The 19,524-nt window shown below is 44.5% G+C and overlaps 1 protein-coding gene across 2 annotated transcripts in view; it reads right to left on the bottom strand.

The window, feature by feature from the left end:
- NIBAN1 (niban apoptosis regulator 1) overlaps positions 1–19,524 on the bottom strand; it is a 317,062-nt gene that overhangs the window by 34,849 nt on the left and 262,689 nt on the right. For both annotated transcript variants that reach the window (XM_069231510.1, XM_069231511.1), the window contains one exon: positions 13,831–14,018. In XM_069231510.1, coding sequence (XP_069087611.1) covers positions 13,831–14,018 — 188 coding nt within the window. The remainder of the gene's footprint in view (positions 1–13,830; positions 14,019–19,524) is intronic.

Genomic DNA, 19,524 nt, shown 5'->3' with positions numbered 1-19,524 from the left:
CTTCACCTTCTGCCAAGGAATCGACTGCTGACCGCGCTGGAAGCCTGCAAAACTGCAACAAAGTAGCAAAGACGACTACTGCAACTCTGTAACGCTGATCCTGCCGCCTTCTCGACTGTTTTCCTGGTGGTGCATGCTGTGGGGGTAGTCTGCCTCCTCTCTGCACTAGAAGCTCCGAAGAAATCTCCCGTGGGTCGACAGAATCGTCCCCCTGCAACCGCACCAAAGAACTGCATCACCGGTACCCTGGGTCTCCTCAGCACGACGAGCGAGGTCCCTTGAATCCAGCAACTCTGTCCAAGTGACTCCCACAGTCCAGTGACTCTTCAGTCCAAGTTTGGTGGAGGTAAGTCCTTGCCTCCCCACGTCAGACTGCATTGCTGGGAACCGCGACTTTTGCAGCTACTCCGGCCTCCGTGCACTTCCGGCGGAAATCCTTTGTGCACAGTCCAGCCTGGGTCCACAGCACTCTAACCTGCATTGCACGACCTCCTAAGTTGTCCTCCGGCGACGTGGGACTCCTTTGTGCGACTTCGGGTGAGCACCATTTCACTCCACTTCATAGTGCCTGTTCCGGCACTTCTGCGGGTGATGCCTGCTTCTGAGAGGGCTCCTTGTCTTGCTCGACGCCCCCTCTGTCCCTAGACGCAATTGGCGACATCCTGGTCCCTCCTGGGCCACAGCAGCATCCAAAAACCCTAACCGCATGATTTGCAGCTAGCAAGGCTTGTTGGCAGTCTTTCTTCAGGAAAATACTTCTGCACGACTCTCCACGGCGTGAGGGATCCGTCCTCCAAAGGGGAAGTTCCTAGCCCTTGTCGTTCCTGCAGAATCTTCAGCTTCTACTGTCCAGTAGCAGCTTCTTTGCACCCACAGCTGGCATTTCCTGGGCATCTGCCCATCTCCGACTTGCTTGTGACTTTTGGACTTGGTCCCCTTGTTCCGCAGGTACCCTAGTTTGGAAATCCATCGTTGTTGCATTGCTGATTTGTATCTTTCCTGCAGAATTCCCCTATCACGACTTCTATGTCCTTTGGGGAACTTTAGTGCACTTTGCACTCACTTTTCAGGGTCTTGGGGTGGGCTATTTTTCTAACCCTAACTGTTTTCTTACAGTCCCAGCGACCCTCTACAAGGTCACATAGGTTTGGGGTCCATTCGTGGTTCGCATTCCACTTTTGGAGTATATGGTTTGTGTTGCCCCTATCCCTATGTGTCCCCATTTTATCCTATTGTAACTATACATTGTTTGCACTGTTTTCTAATACTATTACTGCATATTTTGGTATTGTGTACATATATCTTGTGTATATTTGCTATCCTCATACTGAGGGTACTCACTGAGATACTTTTGGCATATTGTCATAAAAATAAAGTACCTTTATTTTTAGTATATCTGTATATTGTGTTTTCTTATGATATTGTGCATATGACACTAGTGGTACTGTAGGAGCTTCAATCGTCTCCTAGTTCAGCCTAAGCTGCTCTGCTAAGCTACCATTATCTATCAGCCTAAGCTGCTAGACACCCTATACACTAATAAGGGATAACTGGGCCTGGTGCAAGGTGTAAGTACCCCTTGGTACTCACTACAAGCCAGTCCAGCCTCCTACAGTCATGATCAAAGTTTTATGTTGTGAATTCAGAGATGTTACAGGATTGATAATCTGAGTGTAATCATAGTCCGAAGCTCTTGCCATCTCTTGTTCCTGAGGTCGTAGTTTATTCTTGTTCCATGTTTCAAAGAAGGGGCTTTGCCCTCATTTCAGAAGGGGTCTCCTTCTAATATCTCGGAGACGCATTTAGTCAAGAGTCTATTGATAAGTTGCATTTCTATGAATGAGTAAATGCATATTTGTTTCAACCTTTTTCTTTTCAGATCTCTCTCCCTGCTGTTCCCTATCCTAATTCCCTTCCCTCGACTGGCTTCACTATAACTATGTGCTATAATAGCTTTCTGAGTTGGTGACGCCGGAAGGTGGGCCTTTTGTTCAGCGACGTGCTGATCCCGAGGAAAGGACACTGTGACAGGGGACTGCTATGGGCCGGCAGCTGTGGATTGCTATGTTTTTGATGGAGACCAGTCTAGGTTACCATCAGAAGGTACTGTCTGTGTTTTGAGAATAGCCCATGAGGGGCAGCTGTATAACACTGGCATATGATGGGGACCAGTCTGTATGTGGGCAGGCAGCTTTGAAATTCTGGATGTGGGGTGGAGACCAGAATGTGGCAGGCAGCTTTAAAGCACTGGATGTGGAGTGGGCACTGACCTGTGGGTGGACAGCTTTGAAATGCTGGCTGTGTAGTGGAGAACGGCCTGAGGCATCTGTAGAAGGTTGTCTATGTGGTGGAGACCAGAATATGAGTGGACAGTTTTGGAAGGCTTGCTAAGTGTTGGGGAGAAACCTCTCTACACAGAAAACTGGTTGAACCTCTGATGGACCTCAATAAACCTTGAGTAAGGAGGAAATATGAAGATGTTGCAAGCATCATGTGTGATCTCAACAGTGCTGCGCTTCTAACAATTTACTAAGCCTATGGCTCTGGACTTTTGACCCTTGTTACTACTTTTAGAATTCCTTAATGCAGAGATCATGTTAGGTGTGAGCTTTTTTTTATTTGTTCTCTCGATGTTCTTTTTGCATTCTGGTATTTGTAGTTTGTATTTCCTGTGATAAACGGAGGAGCACAGGAAGCAGAAAAGAAAATGAGTAAATGAATCACTAATAGGTGTCTTCAGATGGGAGCACTTGAGATCTCTGAAACTGTGCTGTCTTCTCTAGAGTACAGATGAGAATTGGTAAACTAACAGTGAAATATGATGGATTTATGTTGACATAGCTTTATAAGGTTGATGAAATATGGTGCAACATGTCCATTACGAGAAACCACAATAATGATGATAAAGACTGAATACAAAATTGTCATGGATATGTAAAGCATTTACGAAATGTACCAATCCCAAAATAAGAGCAGCAAAAGAAAGAGCAGGCAGGCACCAATAGAACAAATCTGCATTCTATGGTATCAACATAACACATCAAACACAATCTGAAGTCTGATCATGGAAAGAACTGTTAACCCAAATAGGTGCCAGTGCACACAATTGGGGAAAAGTGATCAGAAATGAAAGTCCACTTTTTATTTGGAACCAGGAAATAGAAAGGGAGCTGACAAAGTGGAAATGCACCTCAAAGCCGGAAAAGGCTTCAATGTACTGCAAGCGAATGCTAGCAGCAAAACAGCACTCGTCATGGCATTTAACCACAAGAAGGAGAAGGTCAGAATAGTGAGATACTGTAATGGAAAACATCTGACTTTGCGCTCGATTGATATAGAAGTTGCCATTATGATGGCATCATCAAAAATAAATGTCTCATAGACAGTCGTACTTATATGGATCGAATTACAATTTTAATTTAATTGTTTCAACGTTTCACTATAGCACTACCCACAATTCACAGTGAGCCTCAGTGCCACTTTCCAACAGGCAACTTAATGTCCTTATTCTGAACCACTTCTACCATGGGACAACCAAGAGATGTCAAAGCATTAAGGTAAGGTACAGTAGTGAGGTCAGATGACATGAACGCACTGTTGGGGATAAAGAATTACATTCAAAGATATACAACTTGTTCAACTGTTTCACCGCATAGTTTGTGAGTTTACATGCTTTGAATGCACTCTTGATGCATGACGACCTGAGAGCATTCACATTTCAATGATTTTGGAGGAGAAGGCTTAGTGGGACTGATATCAGCCATGACTTCAATATCCACACAGTAGCATCTTCGGAATACGCTCATTAGTGGCCATGTGCTAACCTTTTTGATCTCAGTCATAGAAATATGTCAGCTACATTAAATCTGATCTTCTCTGATCTTGTAGAGGTGTGCATTGCTTTTCCCAAAATGGCTTCTCCCATCTTGAATCAACAAGAGATTTCAGAACCCATGACCTGCCTCAATTTGGCACAAGTTTGCCCAAAATCAACAAAACAGTTTGATTGAAGATGGCTAGTCTTTTGTGAAGCACAAAAGTCTCCCTGATACCTAATTTGTTATGCGTTATGTCTCCAACAAGGAAATTAGCTATAAGAACACAACTTCAAGTTGTATAGATTGGTTCAAATTGAAACAAGATACTTGTTCAGCTTTGAACATTCCATCCATTTTCAATCAATCAATCAATCATTGAATTTATAAAGCGTGCTACGTACCCGTGAGGGTTTCAAGGCACTGGGGGGGGGGGGGGGGGGGCTAGAGCTGGTGTTACTGGTCAAAGAGCCAGGTCTTGAGGAGTCTTCTGAAGGTGAGTAGGTCTTGAGTCTGTCGCAGGTTGGTGGGGCGGGTGTTGCAGGTTTTGGCGGTGAGGTCTGAGAAGGATCTGCCGCCGGAAGTCTTTCTTCGGATGCAGGGGACGATGGCGAGGGCGAGGTTAGTGGAGCGGAGCTGACGGGGGAAAAGCTGAGTCTGTTGTTTAGGTAGGCTGGTCCGGTGTCGTGGAGCGCTTTGTGAGCGTGGTTAAGAAGCTTGAAAGTGATCCTTTTGTCCACAGGGAGCCAGTGAAGGTTTCTCAGGTGGTGGGAGATGTGGCTGTGGCGGGGTACGTTGAGGATCAGCAGGGCGGAGGCATTTTGGATACGTTGGAGGCGTAGTAGGTCTTTTGCTGGGATGCCTGTATAGAGTGCGTTGCCGTAGTCTAGCCTGCTGCTGATGAGGGCCTGTGTCACTGTTCTTCTTGTTTGTGTCGGGATCCACTTCTAGATTCTGCGGAGCATGCGGAGTGTGTTGTAGCAGGAGGAGGAAACTGCGTTGACCTGTTTAGACAAGGTGAGGGAGGAGTCGAGGATGAATCCCAGGTTGCGAGCGTGGTTGGTCGGTGTCGGCGTGGTTCCTAGTGCGGTGGGCCACCAGGAGTCGTCCCAGGTGGAGGGGGTGGGTCCGAGGATGAGGACCTCCATCTTGTCCGAGTTCAGTTTCAGACTCCTGTTTCTCATCCATTCGGCGATGGATTTCAATCCCTCGTGGAGGTTGGTTTTGGCGGTGTGGTGGTCTTTGGTGAGTGAGAGGATGAGCTGGGTGTCGTCGGCGTAGGTGAGAATGTTGAGGTTGTGTTGTCGGGCCACTTGAGCGAGGGGGGCCATGTAGATGTTGAACAGCGTCGGGCTGAGGGATGAGCCTTGTGGGACGCCGCAGATGATGTCGGTGGCTTCGGAGCGGAAGGGGGGAGGCGGATTCTCTGGGTTCTGCCGGACAGGAATGAGATGATCCAGTCGAGGGCTTTACCTTGAATTCCGGTTTCGTGGAGGCATGATTTCAGGGTGCGGTGGCAGACTGTGTCGAAGGCGGCAGATAGGTCCAGGAGGATGAGGGCTGATGTTTCGCCGTTGTCAAGGGTTTGTCTGAGGATGCAACAAAGTAAATGGATAAAGCACGGTTTCCCACTTAGGGTTTGGCTGGGCTCCAGGGCAATGTGGCCTTCCTGAAGGGACCTGAGAGGAGGAAGGACCTTGCTGCTGAGGATTCCTCCTCAGGCTTGAGTTCATCAAGAACCGCTACTTCTCCGCTGGAGGGAGTCTGAGAAGAAACCGGTGCTTCCCAGCGTGCTGAGACGTACCTCCTATTGTGCACCTCTCTAGATGGCCAGTACAAGAAGCATTGGTATCCAACACCATAAAGAGTTTGTGGTATTGGGGACATAATGGAGTGACAGAAGGTATACCATGTATGAGTCAGTTTTCTTATTGGTGCACCTTAAGATTTTAGAACTAGCAATCTGCCCCATTCTCGGAAAAGATACAAATTATGTACTTTCAGAAAGGCAGACACCTGAGACGCAGAATATTGCCCCTTCTCCACGGGGCCTCAACACAGATCTCTAACGCACCCACATTTACCTGGGAGCGGAGGATGGACCAAGGATGAGGCCTGCAGGCTACCATTTCCTGTTACTCAGTGTTGGACTTTTTGCCATACGCAGGGTTATCCCCAGTCTTTTTGCCTCCTTCCTCCTGGTTTTTCTGACCTCTCGCTGTTGGCTCTAGGACTCTGAGCACTTCATCACTGCTGACCAGTGCTAAAGTGCAGGTGCTCTCCCATCTAAAGTTGGTATGATTGGCTTATACCTAATTGGCATATTTAATTTACCTATAAGTCCCTTGTACAGTGGTATCTCTATATCCAGGGCCTGTAAATTAAATACTACTAGTGGGCCTGCAGCATTGCTTGCGCCACCCACTGAAGTAGACTTTTAAACAGTTAAGCAGTTTTCTGCCACAGGGACCTGGCATCTAAACTTACTTACCAGGCCCAGAACTCCCCTTTTACTACATGTAAGTCACCCCTAAGGTACGCCCTAGCTAGCCCTATGGGCAGGGTGCCATGTATGTAGAAAGGCAGGACATGTGCCATATTGCATGGCCTGTCCTGGTAGTGACAAACAAGCCTAACTTGGTGTCTCACTGCTGTGAGTGCTGCCTTCTCATAGGATTGCATTAGAAATGCCCTGCCTTATGTGTAAAGGGTATTGTCTGATTTATGAGGGGTAGCGTAGGCGTGTTTGGTATGGTTGTGATGGTGATGATAAATAAATACTGCTTACTGGTGTGGGTGAATTTTTTATTACTATCACAGAAATGCCACTTCTAGAAAGTGCGCATTTATCTGTACTTATGACTCTGGTGTATTGCAGCTTGACTCCAATCCATGTCTGGGCAGAGTGGCAGTTGGGGCTTTGTGCATATTTTTCAGACAACCTGTACACAGGGAGGGTGGAGGTGTCACAGAGGTGCATCTGCATACTGAATAGTCTTCCTGGGCTGAGAGAAGGGAGAGGCGGGGCACACCTCCATTTGTAAAGGCTGTGCCCTGGCCTCACACAATAGGGTCGTTAACCCCCCACTGATGTTTGGAGCCTGTGCTGGAAGGAGAGAGGGGGCACTCCCAGAACCAGTTGTAACAGGCTGGAACCTCCTCTCCCTACCATTGTAAAACACTGTAAGAACTGACTATAAGTACAGGGGAATTTTCCCCACAATTTGGAGACTCTTGGAATCATCTTGGAACTGGACACCAAAGGCTGAAAGGACTCACCAGGAACCGCCATGGACTGCTGCTGCTGTGCTGACCTGTGACCTGCTTGGTCACTGTGAAGGACTTGCCACTTGCTGCCTTCCCCTTGTGCTGGCCTGTTGCTGGGCCCTCCACCTGAAGACCTTTTCTTAAAGCTCTGCTCCCCAGGGGCAGGGTGCTGTGGCCCCTGACCCCTGCATCCATCACTGGCACGAAGAGTGCTCCAAGATCTTCTTTCTTACTAAAAGTGCTTTGGAAAATGCTTCATATATGGAGGCCTAACGCTGGAGGTAGGAAAGCGCTGCCGCTGTTGGTAGCCTAGTGTGTCAGTCACACTTTTCACTTGCCAAAGGATCACCGCCGTGACCCGGGCCGTCTTGAAAGCAGCGCCGAAGTCCTGCTGTGGTCTGTGCCCCCGGGGCACGAAGGACACTGCAAAACTAGAGGATTGGAGCGAGCGTGCTCCTATCGTGCCCCCTGGGTAAAACACTCTCCGTGGAGCACCCCTGGGGCATAAGCAGGCACCAGCTTTGGTGCCTGCTGCTTCAATCGGCCTGGGTAGGCCGCGCCGTGTGTCTGCAGCCAGGCGGGGGAAGGAGGCCTCATCGGAGGTTCCCCCGCCCCACGGGCCCCTTTTTCCTCAACCCCGAGGGGCAGGAGAGAAGGTCTCTCCCTGCCCGAGCGAGCCCTCTACTGAGCCGCGGGCGGGGCGGAAGCCTCATCGGAGGCTCCCCGCGCCACTGGGCTGAGTTTTGGACCTGGTCGTGGTCCCCCCGTGAAAGGGCCAGTGGAAGGCCTTGGGGCCCCCAGGGATCACAGGCTCCCAGAGGGGCCCGTCACTAAAACCGAAGGAGGTGCGTGGCACCCCCCCCCCCTTCGCCTTTTCTCTTGCTGTTGGTGGCCCCTCCTTTTTGAAGGCCGGTTGAGGCCTGGAGGGGGCCCCAAAGATCAAAGGCCCCAGGAGGGACCCAGTAAGGATCAGGGAGGGTGTGTGCTGCCCCTCTCCCTCTACAGCATCACGAGGCCCCCCTTTTGCGCAGGAAGCACCGGGGGCCCCCTTGTTTCTGTTTCTTAGGCACTAGAGGTGCCTTTATCATCTACCAGGTATTTCAAAGGGACAATATATATCAGAAGTTCTTATTAGAGACTTTATTGCAATATATATTGCCTACCTGTTATAGATGTTTTTGCGTGCATATGCAAATGTTCCTTTTATGGACATGCTTGCTAATATGTTTTCCTAACTTGCCATATGTTGTCTAATGTTCCTACTATGGGTCTTTTATGATATTCTTATGACAAGTGTTCTAATGTGATAACGTGTTTCCTGACTACTGCTTAGGTTGCAGAATACTGAGTAACCTGTGTGTTATGTGTGACTACTGCTAATTTGCAGAGTAACTAATGTGTAACGTTCTGACAACTGCTAATGTAGCAGGACAGTACTAATATGTGATGTTTGGTCTGATAATTGCGTTGTGTACAATACAGTATATTTTCATATAATCTGGTCTTGTGTTTCCTTTGTGGTGGGGATATTGCGTCACATGTGTTGTGTGTGCTGTGCAGACGCTTTACACATTGCCTCCGGGTTAAGCCTGACTGCTCGTGCCAAGCTACCAAGGGGGTGAGCAGGGGTTATCTTGGACGTGTAACTCCCTTGGCCTGACTAGAGTGGGTAAGTTCTGCCTGGCTGAGGTGCATACCCTAGCCAACCAGAAACCCCATTTCTAACACTCAGACTTCTGGATGAAGAGTAGCATTAGGGTTATAGGAAATACTCAGCAGGGATGGATTGGCCATTTATCCCATAGGGCATTTCTGCTGTGGGCTGGTGCCACTGGAGGATGGTTTAGAAGGCCTAGAAGAGGCGCTGGCGCCTCTGTCACATTCTTCAGCTCCCGGAGATTAATTACAGCAGGGTGAGAGAGGGTGGGAGAGGGAGAGAGAGGGAGGGAGAGGGAGAGAGAGGGAGAGAGAGAGAAAGAGAGGGGGGCGAGAGAGAGAGAGGGGAGAGACAGAGGGGAGAGAGAGAGAGGCGCGAGGCAAAGTGCAGAGAGCAGAGTGGGGGAAAAGAAGGAGTTGGACAGACACCGAGAGATAACGGATGGGAAGAGATGGAGAGGGGGTGGAAGGGAGTGGGGCTTGTTCTACCTTTTTTGCCAAGGCTGCTTTTGATTGCTAGTCTGGCTCTGACGCACAGTGTTTAATTTGTGCCAGTGGTTGCACGTGGGGTACTGCCATTCAGTTTTGTGGATCTGGACTTATTTTTCATCCTCAGACTTTGGCCCCAAGTACGAGAAAAAGGCAGAAAAGGGAGAAAGGAGGAAGAGGGAAAACAGGGAAACGGGGAAACGGAGATAAAGCAGCATCAAAGACCAGAACCTGAAAGTGAGGGAAAGAAACAGGCAAAAATAGTCAAGAAGGGGAAGTAAAGGGCATGACGTGGAATCAAACAAAGAGGCCTTGGTAACCGGCAGTGGGCTCTTAAGAATGACTTTAGGCCCATTTCTTCAATTAATTTATTTTTCTTAAAAAAAAAAAAAACACTCAGCACTGGAGATACCCCTAAAAAGATGGTGAAGGACTGGTCTCACAATGAGGCATCGCTGGCAACAAAATGGAAGGACAACACGCATTTCCATTGGACGATGAATAAAGGAAAAAGCTTCTTCTGAAAGTGATGGTAGCCTGCACCACCCCTGAATGTACACCTACTGGGCGTGCTGAATGGTTAAAAATATAATCTGTCAGGGATTACATTTTCCCATTAAAACGGCGAAAAACTGAAGGACCAGGCAGTGAAAAATAAACAGAATTCTCGGGTTCCCGTGGAACTCTCTGTGGCAGACTAGATTGTCATAATAGCTGTGACCACCAGATGGGAGTGTGGCTTAGAAAAAATGGCAGATACTCGGAATCACAAAATCCAGTTCAATGTTAGTATCAAAGAAATACAATTGTTTTAGTCTATTTACATTTTATAAGAAACAGAAAAGCCCCCTCGCGGGACGGGTGGGTCACTTTACATGATAAAAACAGCAACATAATACCAAATCCTTACAGTTTGAGTTGAAAGATAAACAAAGAAACCACAAACCAAAAATAATAAAGCATAGGAGCAGACGGATGAAAAAAGCAGCACTTTAAATTTTTGGTATTAGTTCATAGTAAGTTTAGAAAGAATATACATTTTAAAGCATGTGTAGAGATGTTGGTATCCTTGATGCGTGGGAGTTGCCTCCGTATTATAAATATATCAAAGTGTATACTCTTGTATAACGTTTTAAAAGTAAAAACATAGAATTAAATTAAGCCCATCAGTCAGATGGGTATGTAAAGCATTCGATGGCATGGTCAAGGCTTTATTCTCGCTCTAGCAATTACAAGCATGATGCAAGCATGAATGAATGAATAAAAATGTCACTTATAGAGCGCACTGTCACTCGAAATTGAGCATCCCGGCGCTATGCTGGAGGACAACCGGGATCCTTACGTAAAAGTTTGGGTAGGCTACATAAAGGAGTGGCAGAGATAATCAGGGTAGGTTAGATAAGGGAGTGGCAGAGAGTCTCAGGGGCGAGAAAGAGCCAGGTTGTTAAAGATTTTTTTTTAGAAACACGTGTGACGTGCTAACAAAGCATGCATGACGTCAATGTAATTTTCCACGCTCCAGAAAAGAGATGTTGAAAATTGTTCAGCATGAAAAGTAATTAGCATATCTGATGACATCACAAGATGCCTACTTATGACTTAAAAAATACATTTTCCCTTCAAATGAAGAGTTCTATAGGAAGACTCCTCATGAGGTGGACGCCACTTCCTTGTGCATCTACTGCTTCCAGGAGTTGTTGCACGTGCAGCAAAGGTCCAAAAGAAATCATGGTTAGAGTAAAAAATGTAGTCTATCCCACAAAGTTTCAGACTTATCCTGCTGTGAGTGAGAGGCCAGATGACATCCAAATGTATGAGTCTCAATCTCAATGAGTGAGACATGAGGTCTTCATGAGCAGGAACCCAGTGTGTTCCCTCATACTCATCCTTGGCAAGGCAGGACCAGACCACAACAGATATCTGTTTTCACCAGGTTTACTTTCTTTTGTTACAAAGAAAAACAGAGATGGTGGAGATCACTGCGACTAGAACAAGGACGTCATGGTAGTTCGAAAGACTAGTGTTCGTACTAGAGAATTCCTGATAAGATTAAGTGACAGTCAGTGTCCAGGATTTCCCACTTACATTTGTGATTTGCTCTATTTTAAACTGGATTCCTCGCAGATCTGGAATTTACTAGCAAGTTTTGAAGGTCTTCCCTGGGTAGAAGGCTAGAAAGCAATGCCAATTTGAATTAACACCAAAGCGCAAAGAAAGCAAGTGAGGATAAAATAAAAAGGGAGTGATGTAGTCCTATTTTTTTTGGTATTCAAGGCACTGCAGAATCATTTTAATTATTTACGAGGTCTGTGAGAAAAGGGATAAATGCAGAAAACTTGACGTAAATGTGCCCAAAGGGTTGAAAATAGTACTATGGAGGTTTACCATTTGAGAAGCCGAGGCTGAGCATTTAGAAAAGGATAAAGGGGGTGGAGAGATTTAAGGAGGATTCTGGTTGATGGGAGAAAGAAGGATTTGAGAGAACATTTAAAAAAAAAAACAGAATGCTGGAAAAACAAAATGGAACCCGTGCTTAGCTGATTTTTTGATTAATAGGAACAGCATTGCATTATCCACTCAACTTTTAGCTGCCTGTCTGCAATCACAAGCGGGATATTCAACAAGCATTGGCACAGCCAATAGGTTTCCCCATGCCTATTGTTTTTGTCAATGTTTTTAGACGTTTGCACAGCAGCGATAGCCCTGCTGTGCAACATAGCTGAAAGTGAAGAAAATAGGAGCACTATCACTCAGTCAACATTGACCGCATAGTAGTGCTATTATTTTCATCACTTTAAGTGTCTTAAGTGATTTGCCCAGGATCACATCATGTTGAGCTGATGCCAAGAATTGAACCGATACGCAATGCAGTGTGTTGTTGTGTTGTATTTTGTCTCCTTTGATCCACAAAGGAAGTTTCTAACAAGGTAATGTCCACTCCATACAGCAGAAAGAATTAAGGAGGATTTACACAACATACCCCTGGTGTGAGTGTGCATGCATTCAGACTCTCATAACATTCTGCCATCACTCGGTGGGGAAGCTACTGTAGCTCACTGGATGCTCAGAAGCTTTGCCATCCTCCCAAACACACAGAAGTAAATACACACAAAAATGTAATACATACAAAATGCAAGTCACAACCCCAAAGGGTCCCCAACCACCCTGAGAAAGATTCATAGTGAGTTGGTTCATAGGTTCCGGTTGTAGTGGTTGAAAAGTTCTGTGTAAGGTGGTTCAAAAATTCTGGGAGTGCACTAATGATCAACCACTACGAAGGGTATTCGAGGAACTGCCATCGATTCAGGAGTGGGTGGGAGCTGTGCAAGGCAAGCAAGCAGATGGGGAGGAGTAGAAGGGGCAAAGGTACATTAGAAATTAAATAAAAATAAATATCTAGAAAGGGAGGATGCTAGGCAATGATGCGGTAAGAGCACAGAGAGGGGAGAGAGACACCCTTCAAATGTACTTGTATGGATTTGCTAGGTAGCACATTTAAAAAAAAGTATCTTCTGAAGTGGGTAGCCAGTGGAAGGACACCGGCCACGGGCCAGTGACTGGAAGCTGTACTTGGGCCATGCTCCACGGCATGGATAGTTAAAGGTGGAAGACATTCAAAGTGAAAGCAGATGGGGTGTTGACTAATCAGAAGCATGGAAATAAGAACAACGTTGATTTCAGTGAATGGTAAGTAAAGGTAATTAATGGGCAGGTGCTAAGCCCCTATTAAGAATTTATTTTTCTAATACAAGCGATTTCACAATCAAAATACAAAAGCTGTGCAGGTGAAACCTTAAAGATAGAAAAAAGTATATGTTAAATGGTAAAAGGGGCCACTGTGTTCCACAAATTGTGGCGACCACACTCCCCCTCTTGTGGGACAGACAGAAACAGGGGCCTTATCATCTTGCTTAAACCACACTTACATTCCTTATTCTGTTGGAATTTCCGAGACTTTGTGTTCGGTCCCCTCCTCTCTAAATACACCCTTTGGAGGGCTTGCCACTATTCATATAGCTTTCACTATTATTACTGTGCTTGCAACTTGCAAATATACTCTCCCATCACATTTCAATGACCTTCTCCACTCTGCTCTCTATCTGTCTCTCAGACCCAAACCCTAGATGCAATCCAGCAAGCTACCAAACCCTTCCAAACTGAATTTCTCTTCTTTCTCAAGTGCACTTAGAGATCTCTCTTACACATTTTTCGCCTCTTGCTTCTTTCTCCGCTAACCAAAGACCCGAATCGAGCAGAGGGAATCAAAAAAAGTAATAATCATCTAGGACAAAAACCACACGCCAGCAATAACCCACACATTAATTTCCTGTTTCCAATCTGCCTCCCCTTCTAGTTGGCAACAGATCTTCTATCCCCTTTAAGTGAGGGCTTTTGCCTCAAAACTAGACATTTTCTCTAATTATGAAGTTGCTACGATCCACTTCACATAGCAGAGGAAACATCTTTATAAAGTTTATGAATTATTTAATCTGAAGTCATTTCAAATATGAAACAAGCCTGACTACATCATTTAGTGTTCATCCAGGTTGACTCGAAAAAAAAGCTCACATTGAAAGAAAGATGAGCGATATTCAGATTTTACCTCTTTCAGTTTCACAGGGTCGTTGTCAGTCTGGAAACTCTGGCTGATGGCATTAATCTCTCGTTCAAAGAGCTGGCGAACCTCACTGAAGCCTGAGCTCACTGGTCCCATAATCTCTTCCAAAATGGAAGCCATGAAGGGCCGGATGTTCTCTGTGCAGCACTTCTCTGCTGGTTCCAGAACAGTAGCTGAAGAAGGAAGAGAGAGACATCTTAATCACTGGCAGCACATAGGGTCAAGGCCCAGGTGAGAGGAAAGTGGCAGCCTGATCAGAATAATTAAAAGCATAGAGAACTCAAGCAACTTTAGTGTGTACGGGGCTTACGCATTAACTGCATCATTAATTCATGCATCGCTACTGTGTCCCCACAATGTGCTTCGCTTCTGTCCCGGAGGCTGAACCTTTACTAATGAGTGAGTGATTGAATATATACAACTCCAACTACAAGGAATCCGTCTCTTGTCGCTGGTTTACTCATTCCCTTCTGAGAGAAACTGCAGGAACGTCTTACAGTGGAACGTCCGACTAGTTTCAAGGCACTGCATTTAACGTCAGTGTGTATAACTGCACCTACTGACACACAGTGAAGGCTTGGGCAACCACCTTTCATCAGTTTCACTCGCACAAATGTTTATAGGTAATGCGTGGAAGTGGTTAGACCGGCACAGCTAGCCAACCCAAGCCCAGCGTCCACATGGTATCTTCCAGAGGCCTACAGTTCAATCACAAGAAGCTGAGACACGCCTGCTATTCCAGTTTAGTGGCACTTAAGCAAGAACGTTATTGGTGCTACAATTTACTGAACGTGAAGCGTAACCATTGATGTTTTTCGCATTTCCTTCTGTCAACTCTGGTAGAGATGGGAGGGCAGGAGGGTTCCTGGGGACCAAAGCATTTATCCTGCTCTGTTTTGGTGTCTGTCCAGTTCTTGTTTTTTTCAAAACAAAAAGGTTGTGTTACAAAAAGTGCGGTTGTGTAACTGGAGTGGATGAGTGGGCAGCTGAGGTGCCTGGGGAAGAAACAAATGGATTCAGTCAGCATGGCCTTGTGCAATGAATAATGTTCACGAGAGTGATTGCTAAAACAGAGCACGCTCCTCAGAAAGCCTTGGGCCGGTTGCAACACGCGCTTGCTGATTCGGACCAGCAGTTGCTCAATATGTTCAACATCCCTTTCCAAGTAAAGGTTCTCCCTTCACAGGGCATACTTTCTGAAGTGCAACACTCTCAGTCCCTCTACTTGAAGGAAAGGAAGAAAGCCCTTCTTTAGCGTAACCTCAACTGGTGGTATTCAACCAAGATGCAAGGTCAAAAGACAGTAGACACTGGTGAACAAGCACTGACAGAGCCAAGAGTCTGGCTTTCGGTTTGTGCTTTTCGAGCCATTATTTCATCATGTGGTTAATGTAGGTTGACACAGACTGCAAATTCTACTCTATTTGTAACAAATGCTTAGTGCAGGTAGACTGTAAACAATTTACTATTTCAGACACGTGTTTAGTGGAGACAGACAAATGAAGTGCAAACATTGCACTCTTCTAATCATCTGAGTAGTGGCCGATTACTAACATTTCACTATTTTTATTGTGTGCTAGTGTAGGCAAAAAGGACTAAACACTGCACTATTTGTATTATGTGCTTAGTGCAGACAGACTGTAATCATTCCTGCTTCACATGCTTAGTGTAGCCAAATGAACAGTGTCTAAATGCCGAACTACTTAGATCAAAGTTTTAGTGTAGGTAGACACGCCAAAAGTAGACTACACTGTTCATATCAAGTGCCTAGGAAAGTCATCTGTTGATTTTCACATGCTCCATGAAATCAGACTGTAAACACTGCTATTTACTTGGTGGTGGGGAGGGTGGAGTTGGAGGGATCGAAGTAACACCTGTTGGGTTTGCTGGTCAGTTCTTGTCCAGCGGGAGGACCTGCATATGGGAGGCAGTAGTTGAAGAAACCAGGTCGGAGGAACCAAGGTGGAGGTGCCCTATATGGGTTTCAATATCATACTTTACTTGCTAAGAGCGATGTGGAGAGCTCTGTTCTCCCTACATTTTACAGTGGGTCTTCTGGGGACAAGATGAGTCTTAGCAGAAGGAGGAGTAGTGCGTGTGGGAGGGACAGAACTGGGGATGGCGGTGGAGGTCGTTAATGTAGTAAGTCAGGCTGGTGGTAAAAACTATGGGGTTCAGGTAAGGTTTACCACACCACTTAGGGTGGCCCAGTTTTCAAAATCAAAACCTGGACAAGCCACACAGAAATAAATAGGACGAAGTGTTACCACTGAGCATGGACACAGAAGGTCTACTTTGACAATATCCGCCAACTTAGTACTACCACACTGGAGAATCCTTCAGACCTAAAGGATGATCTAGACTACATCTGAGAATGACAATAAGACAGTTATTGAGGTGCGTACTTTATTCCAATTTTGAAAGGTTTGACTAACCTAGAAGAGACATGACGGGAATCTCCTGTGGCACAAATGGTGGCTCTTTCATGTCATATTCCATTTAAGTCGTGGTTCTGCATCACCACAGTCATATGTACCCAGGGACATTAGTGGTTGTGTGGGGTTGTTAGCAAAGGGTTTTTATGTATCCGATGGCGTGGGTATAAACAGCAGGTAGAAACTGCAGGATCTGATGCCTGATGACAATGTGTTCAGGATAATGATGGGGCTCTACCATTTCCACAGCAGTATTGTTCTCTATCCTGCCTGGCATATTTCTCTTATTCCTTCACTGACACTTCTTTGAAAAGGCCCAACCTGTGGTGTGCCCTGGGTTCTTTAAATAATAAACACTTAATCGTAGCCAAAACACACAATGCACTCTCTCAACTAGTACACTCTACACAGTCCTTGCCACACATACCCAACATATGTCCGATATGTCACAATCAGGCTTACATCAGCTACACCACAGCACTCTCCACTCAGCATTATTATTATGTAACCTTGTTCCAGAAACATCTTCAAGTGGTCATTCTTAGATAGCAAAAGTTAGGCAGAACCCTATACCCCCACTTGCACACAGCAAAACACTGCCATACCAACATCACTGTCATACACCACAGTAACATACGCTATAGAAACACACCAATAAATCGAGCATAAACTCACCAACCCCTCAAGCTCACAACATTGCACCATAATCACCTACCCGGACTGTGAAGAACTGATAAGGAACACCCTACTTTCACCAAGTAGTTGCCAGTTAACCACCCAGTACAGGAAAAACGGAATACCCATCCCTGCAAATAACATTCACCAAATATCTCCCAAGATCACACAAAATTTACCTTCTTACTTACCTACAGAAAATAGTTATAAACACTGGAAATACTCCTTGCTAATCTCAATCAGTTGGTCAAAAACGCAGTTTATTGAGGCTATAGTCAATTACAGTAAAATAAACAAAACAAACAGCAAATTACAATTATTTTGCTTAAAATTCCATAAAATTCACTTTTAAATCCTCATGCTACATCTACAGAACGAAATTCTGAACCCTACAACTAAACAGATTCTACACATCTCATCATGATTCTGACTTTTAAACTTATTAAAAAAAAACTGTTTGAAAAAACACATTTTCTAACTACCATCTGTAAACACTTTCAAATTGTGCTTATCACATCAAGAGAATGCATAGTGAATAAAAACACATAGCATTGTGACAGGAGGTTGTATAATTCTTAATCAAAATAGAATTAAAAAAATATATGTCTCTTTACTGTGAAAAACTGACAATCCAGTAAAATACATACATTGAAGCATATCATATTTAAAGCACATCCACAACATCCCCCTACTCTCTTTATCCCCATTGGTGACTTGCCTAAAGCAAACATGGGGTCAACCAAATATTTCCGTGCCGTAAGGCTTGATCCGGAAGCAGGGCTATAGAGGGAAATGTTGTTGTTTTGTTGTAATAGTAGTCTATTAAGTTGGAAATTGATTTCATTTGATGTAAATGTTGGACATTCTTATCTTGGGACAACAATTCTATTTTCATGTTAAAGTTAGATCAAGAGATACTAACTGGAACATCTAATGTGAGAGAGACTAAGGAAAGCAAATCCACTATCAATTTCATCTACCCTCAATCTCACAGTCCACCTTAGCTTGCTATTCAAATTTTCATTTTTGCAATAAAGAACATGTTTATCCTCATCAGATACTAATAATCTATTGAAACAATTCAACATAAGCTTCGTTGCTACAATGCACCAAGAAACTCATTTTGTTCCCATTCTTACAGCTTGAGTCATGGAAGTCATAGGACAATTTAAAACATCTTTAATGCACAAGCCTTCCATTGTATTTAGTTATGGAACCTACTCATAAACATCACTTCTTTCCGTATTCATATTTTGTTTACACAATTGCTTTAAATGCATCAAACATTGGATCCACAGAAGGTCCCCCATAATCCCTACTAAACATGTGTAACCCTGCTGTACTAATAAAACCCTAGTTTTCACAGCATTTACATGCATCTTCAAGTAAAAGGCAGGTTTCGAGTAAAAGACATTCCAAGATATTTGTAGGAAGCCACTTCCTCTACCTTGACTTTATTGAGGAACCATCAAAATGTTTGCTTTCTACAATCAAAGACCATAATTTTGGTCTTTTTCATGTTTATCATTAAAAATGGAATATTTAGCAAAAAAACGTAACTTCCTTTTTAAACATATTTGGGTCTCAACCATTATTACCAAAACTCAGAATACAGGAGGCAAGGTACGTGTCTTCCTCTCAATTTAGGTGAAAAAGAATGAAAGCTCAACAATATAGAAGGTGAATCCATAAGATAAAGGGCAAATATAGTCCGGGCCAATACACAACCCTCACGTAAGCCATTCTTAATAGGAATTTTTCTAAATAACTGCCCACTTGATTTAATTCCACCCTTGCCTTGCCCAATTTCCCCAATGTATTTCTCCAAGGATTGCCAGTATTCCACTTGGTATCTCCAATTCTTTTAGTGAATCGCAAAGTATTTCCTAATTGACTGAGTCAAGCGCCAGCCTAAATCAACAAAAGCAAAATATGCTGCATTGGTTTCTACATATTACCTAGCTGTGGCCCACAGACAAACAGTGGTCCAGTGTTGAGTTTTAAACCTGCCTTTTTTCCATATGAATTAAAGTGTTAGCATCTATCCTCTCCTGCATCTTTATAAGAAGGAGTTCTGAACACACCGTTCACTCAACATCTGTAACTCCCTGGGTTGTTGAGGTTAATTTTTTAAAGATGGGTTTAATTATTTAATTAGCACATTTCGAGCTGTCTGGGACTATTGCCATATCTGCAATACTGTTGAAAGTTTGCTCGAAAAATCATGTCCACACCAATCACTATTCAATTTAATTGCAATAGCTGGCAGGTTGTCTGGGCCTACTCCTCTTGATAACCTAATTAACATAATTAGTTCCAGGGAGAAACATTCCAAAAGATCATTAACATACTCATATCTCCTAAATAAGAAATAATTTTCTCCATTACTATAAGTTTCCATCAAGTGGATTACCCACTGGTCTTCTGATTTTATTAGCATATACTAATCAAAACACAAACAAACATGGCGAAGAAGCCTTTAGGAATTACACTGGTACTGAAGTACTACGTCCTTTAGTCTTGCAATGTCACCTCATATTATATGAATCAGTATGAGCATCTGACACAA

This window comes from Pleurodeles waltl, chromosome 4_2 (genome assembly GCF_031143425.1).
Source record: "Pleurodeles waltl isolate 20211129_DDA chromosome 4_2, aPleWal1.hap1.20221129, whole genome shotgun sequence".
NCBI lineage: Eukaryota > Metazoa > Chordata > Amphibia > Caudata > Salamandridae > Pleurodeles > Pleurodeles waltl.
This window is presented reverse-complemented; position numbering and strand designations above follow the sequence as displayed.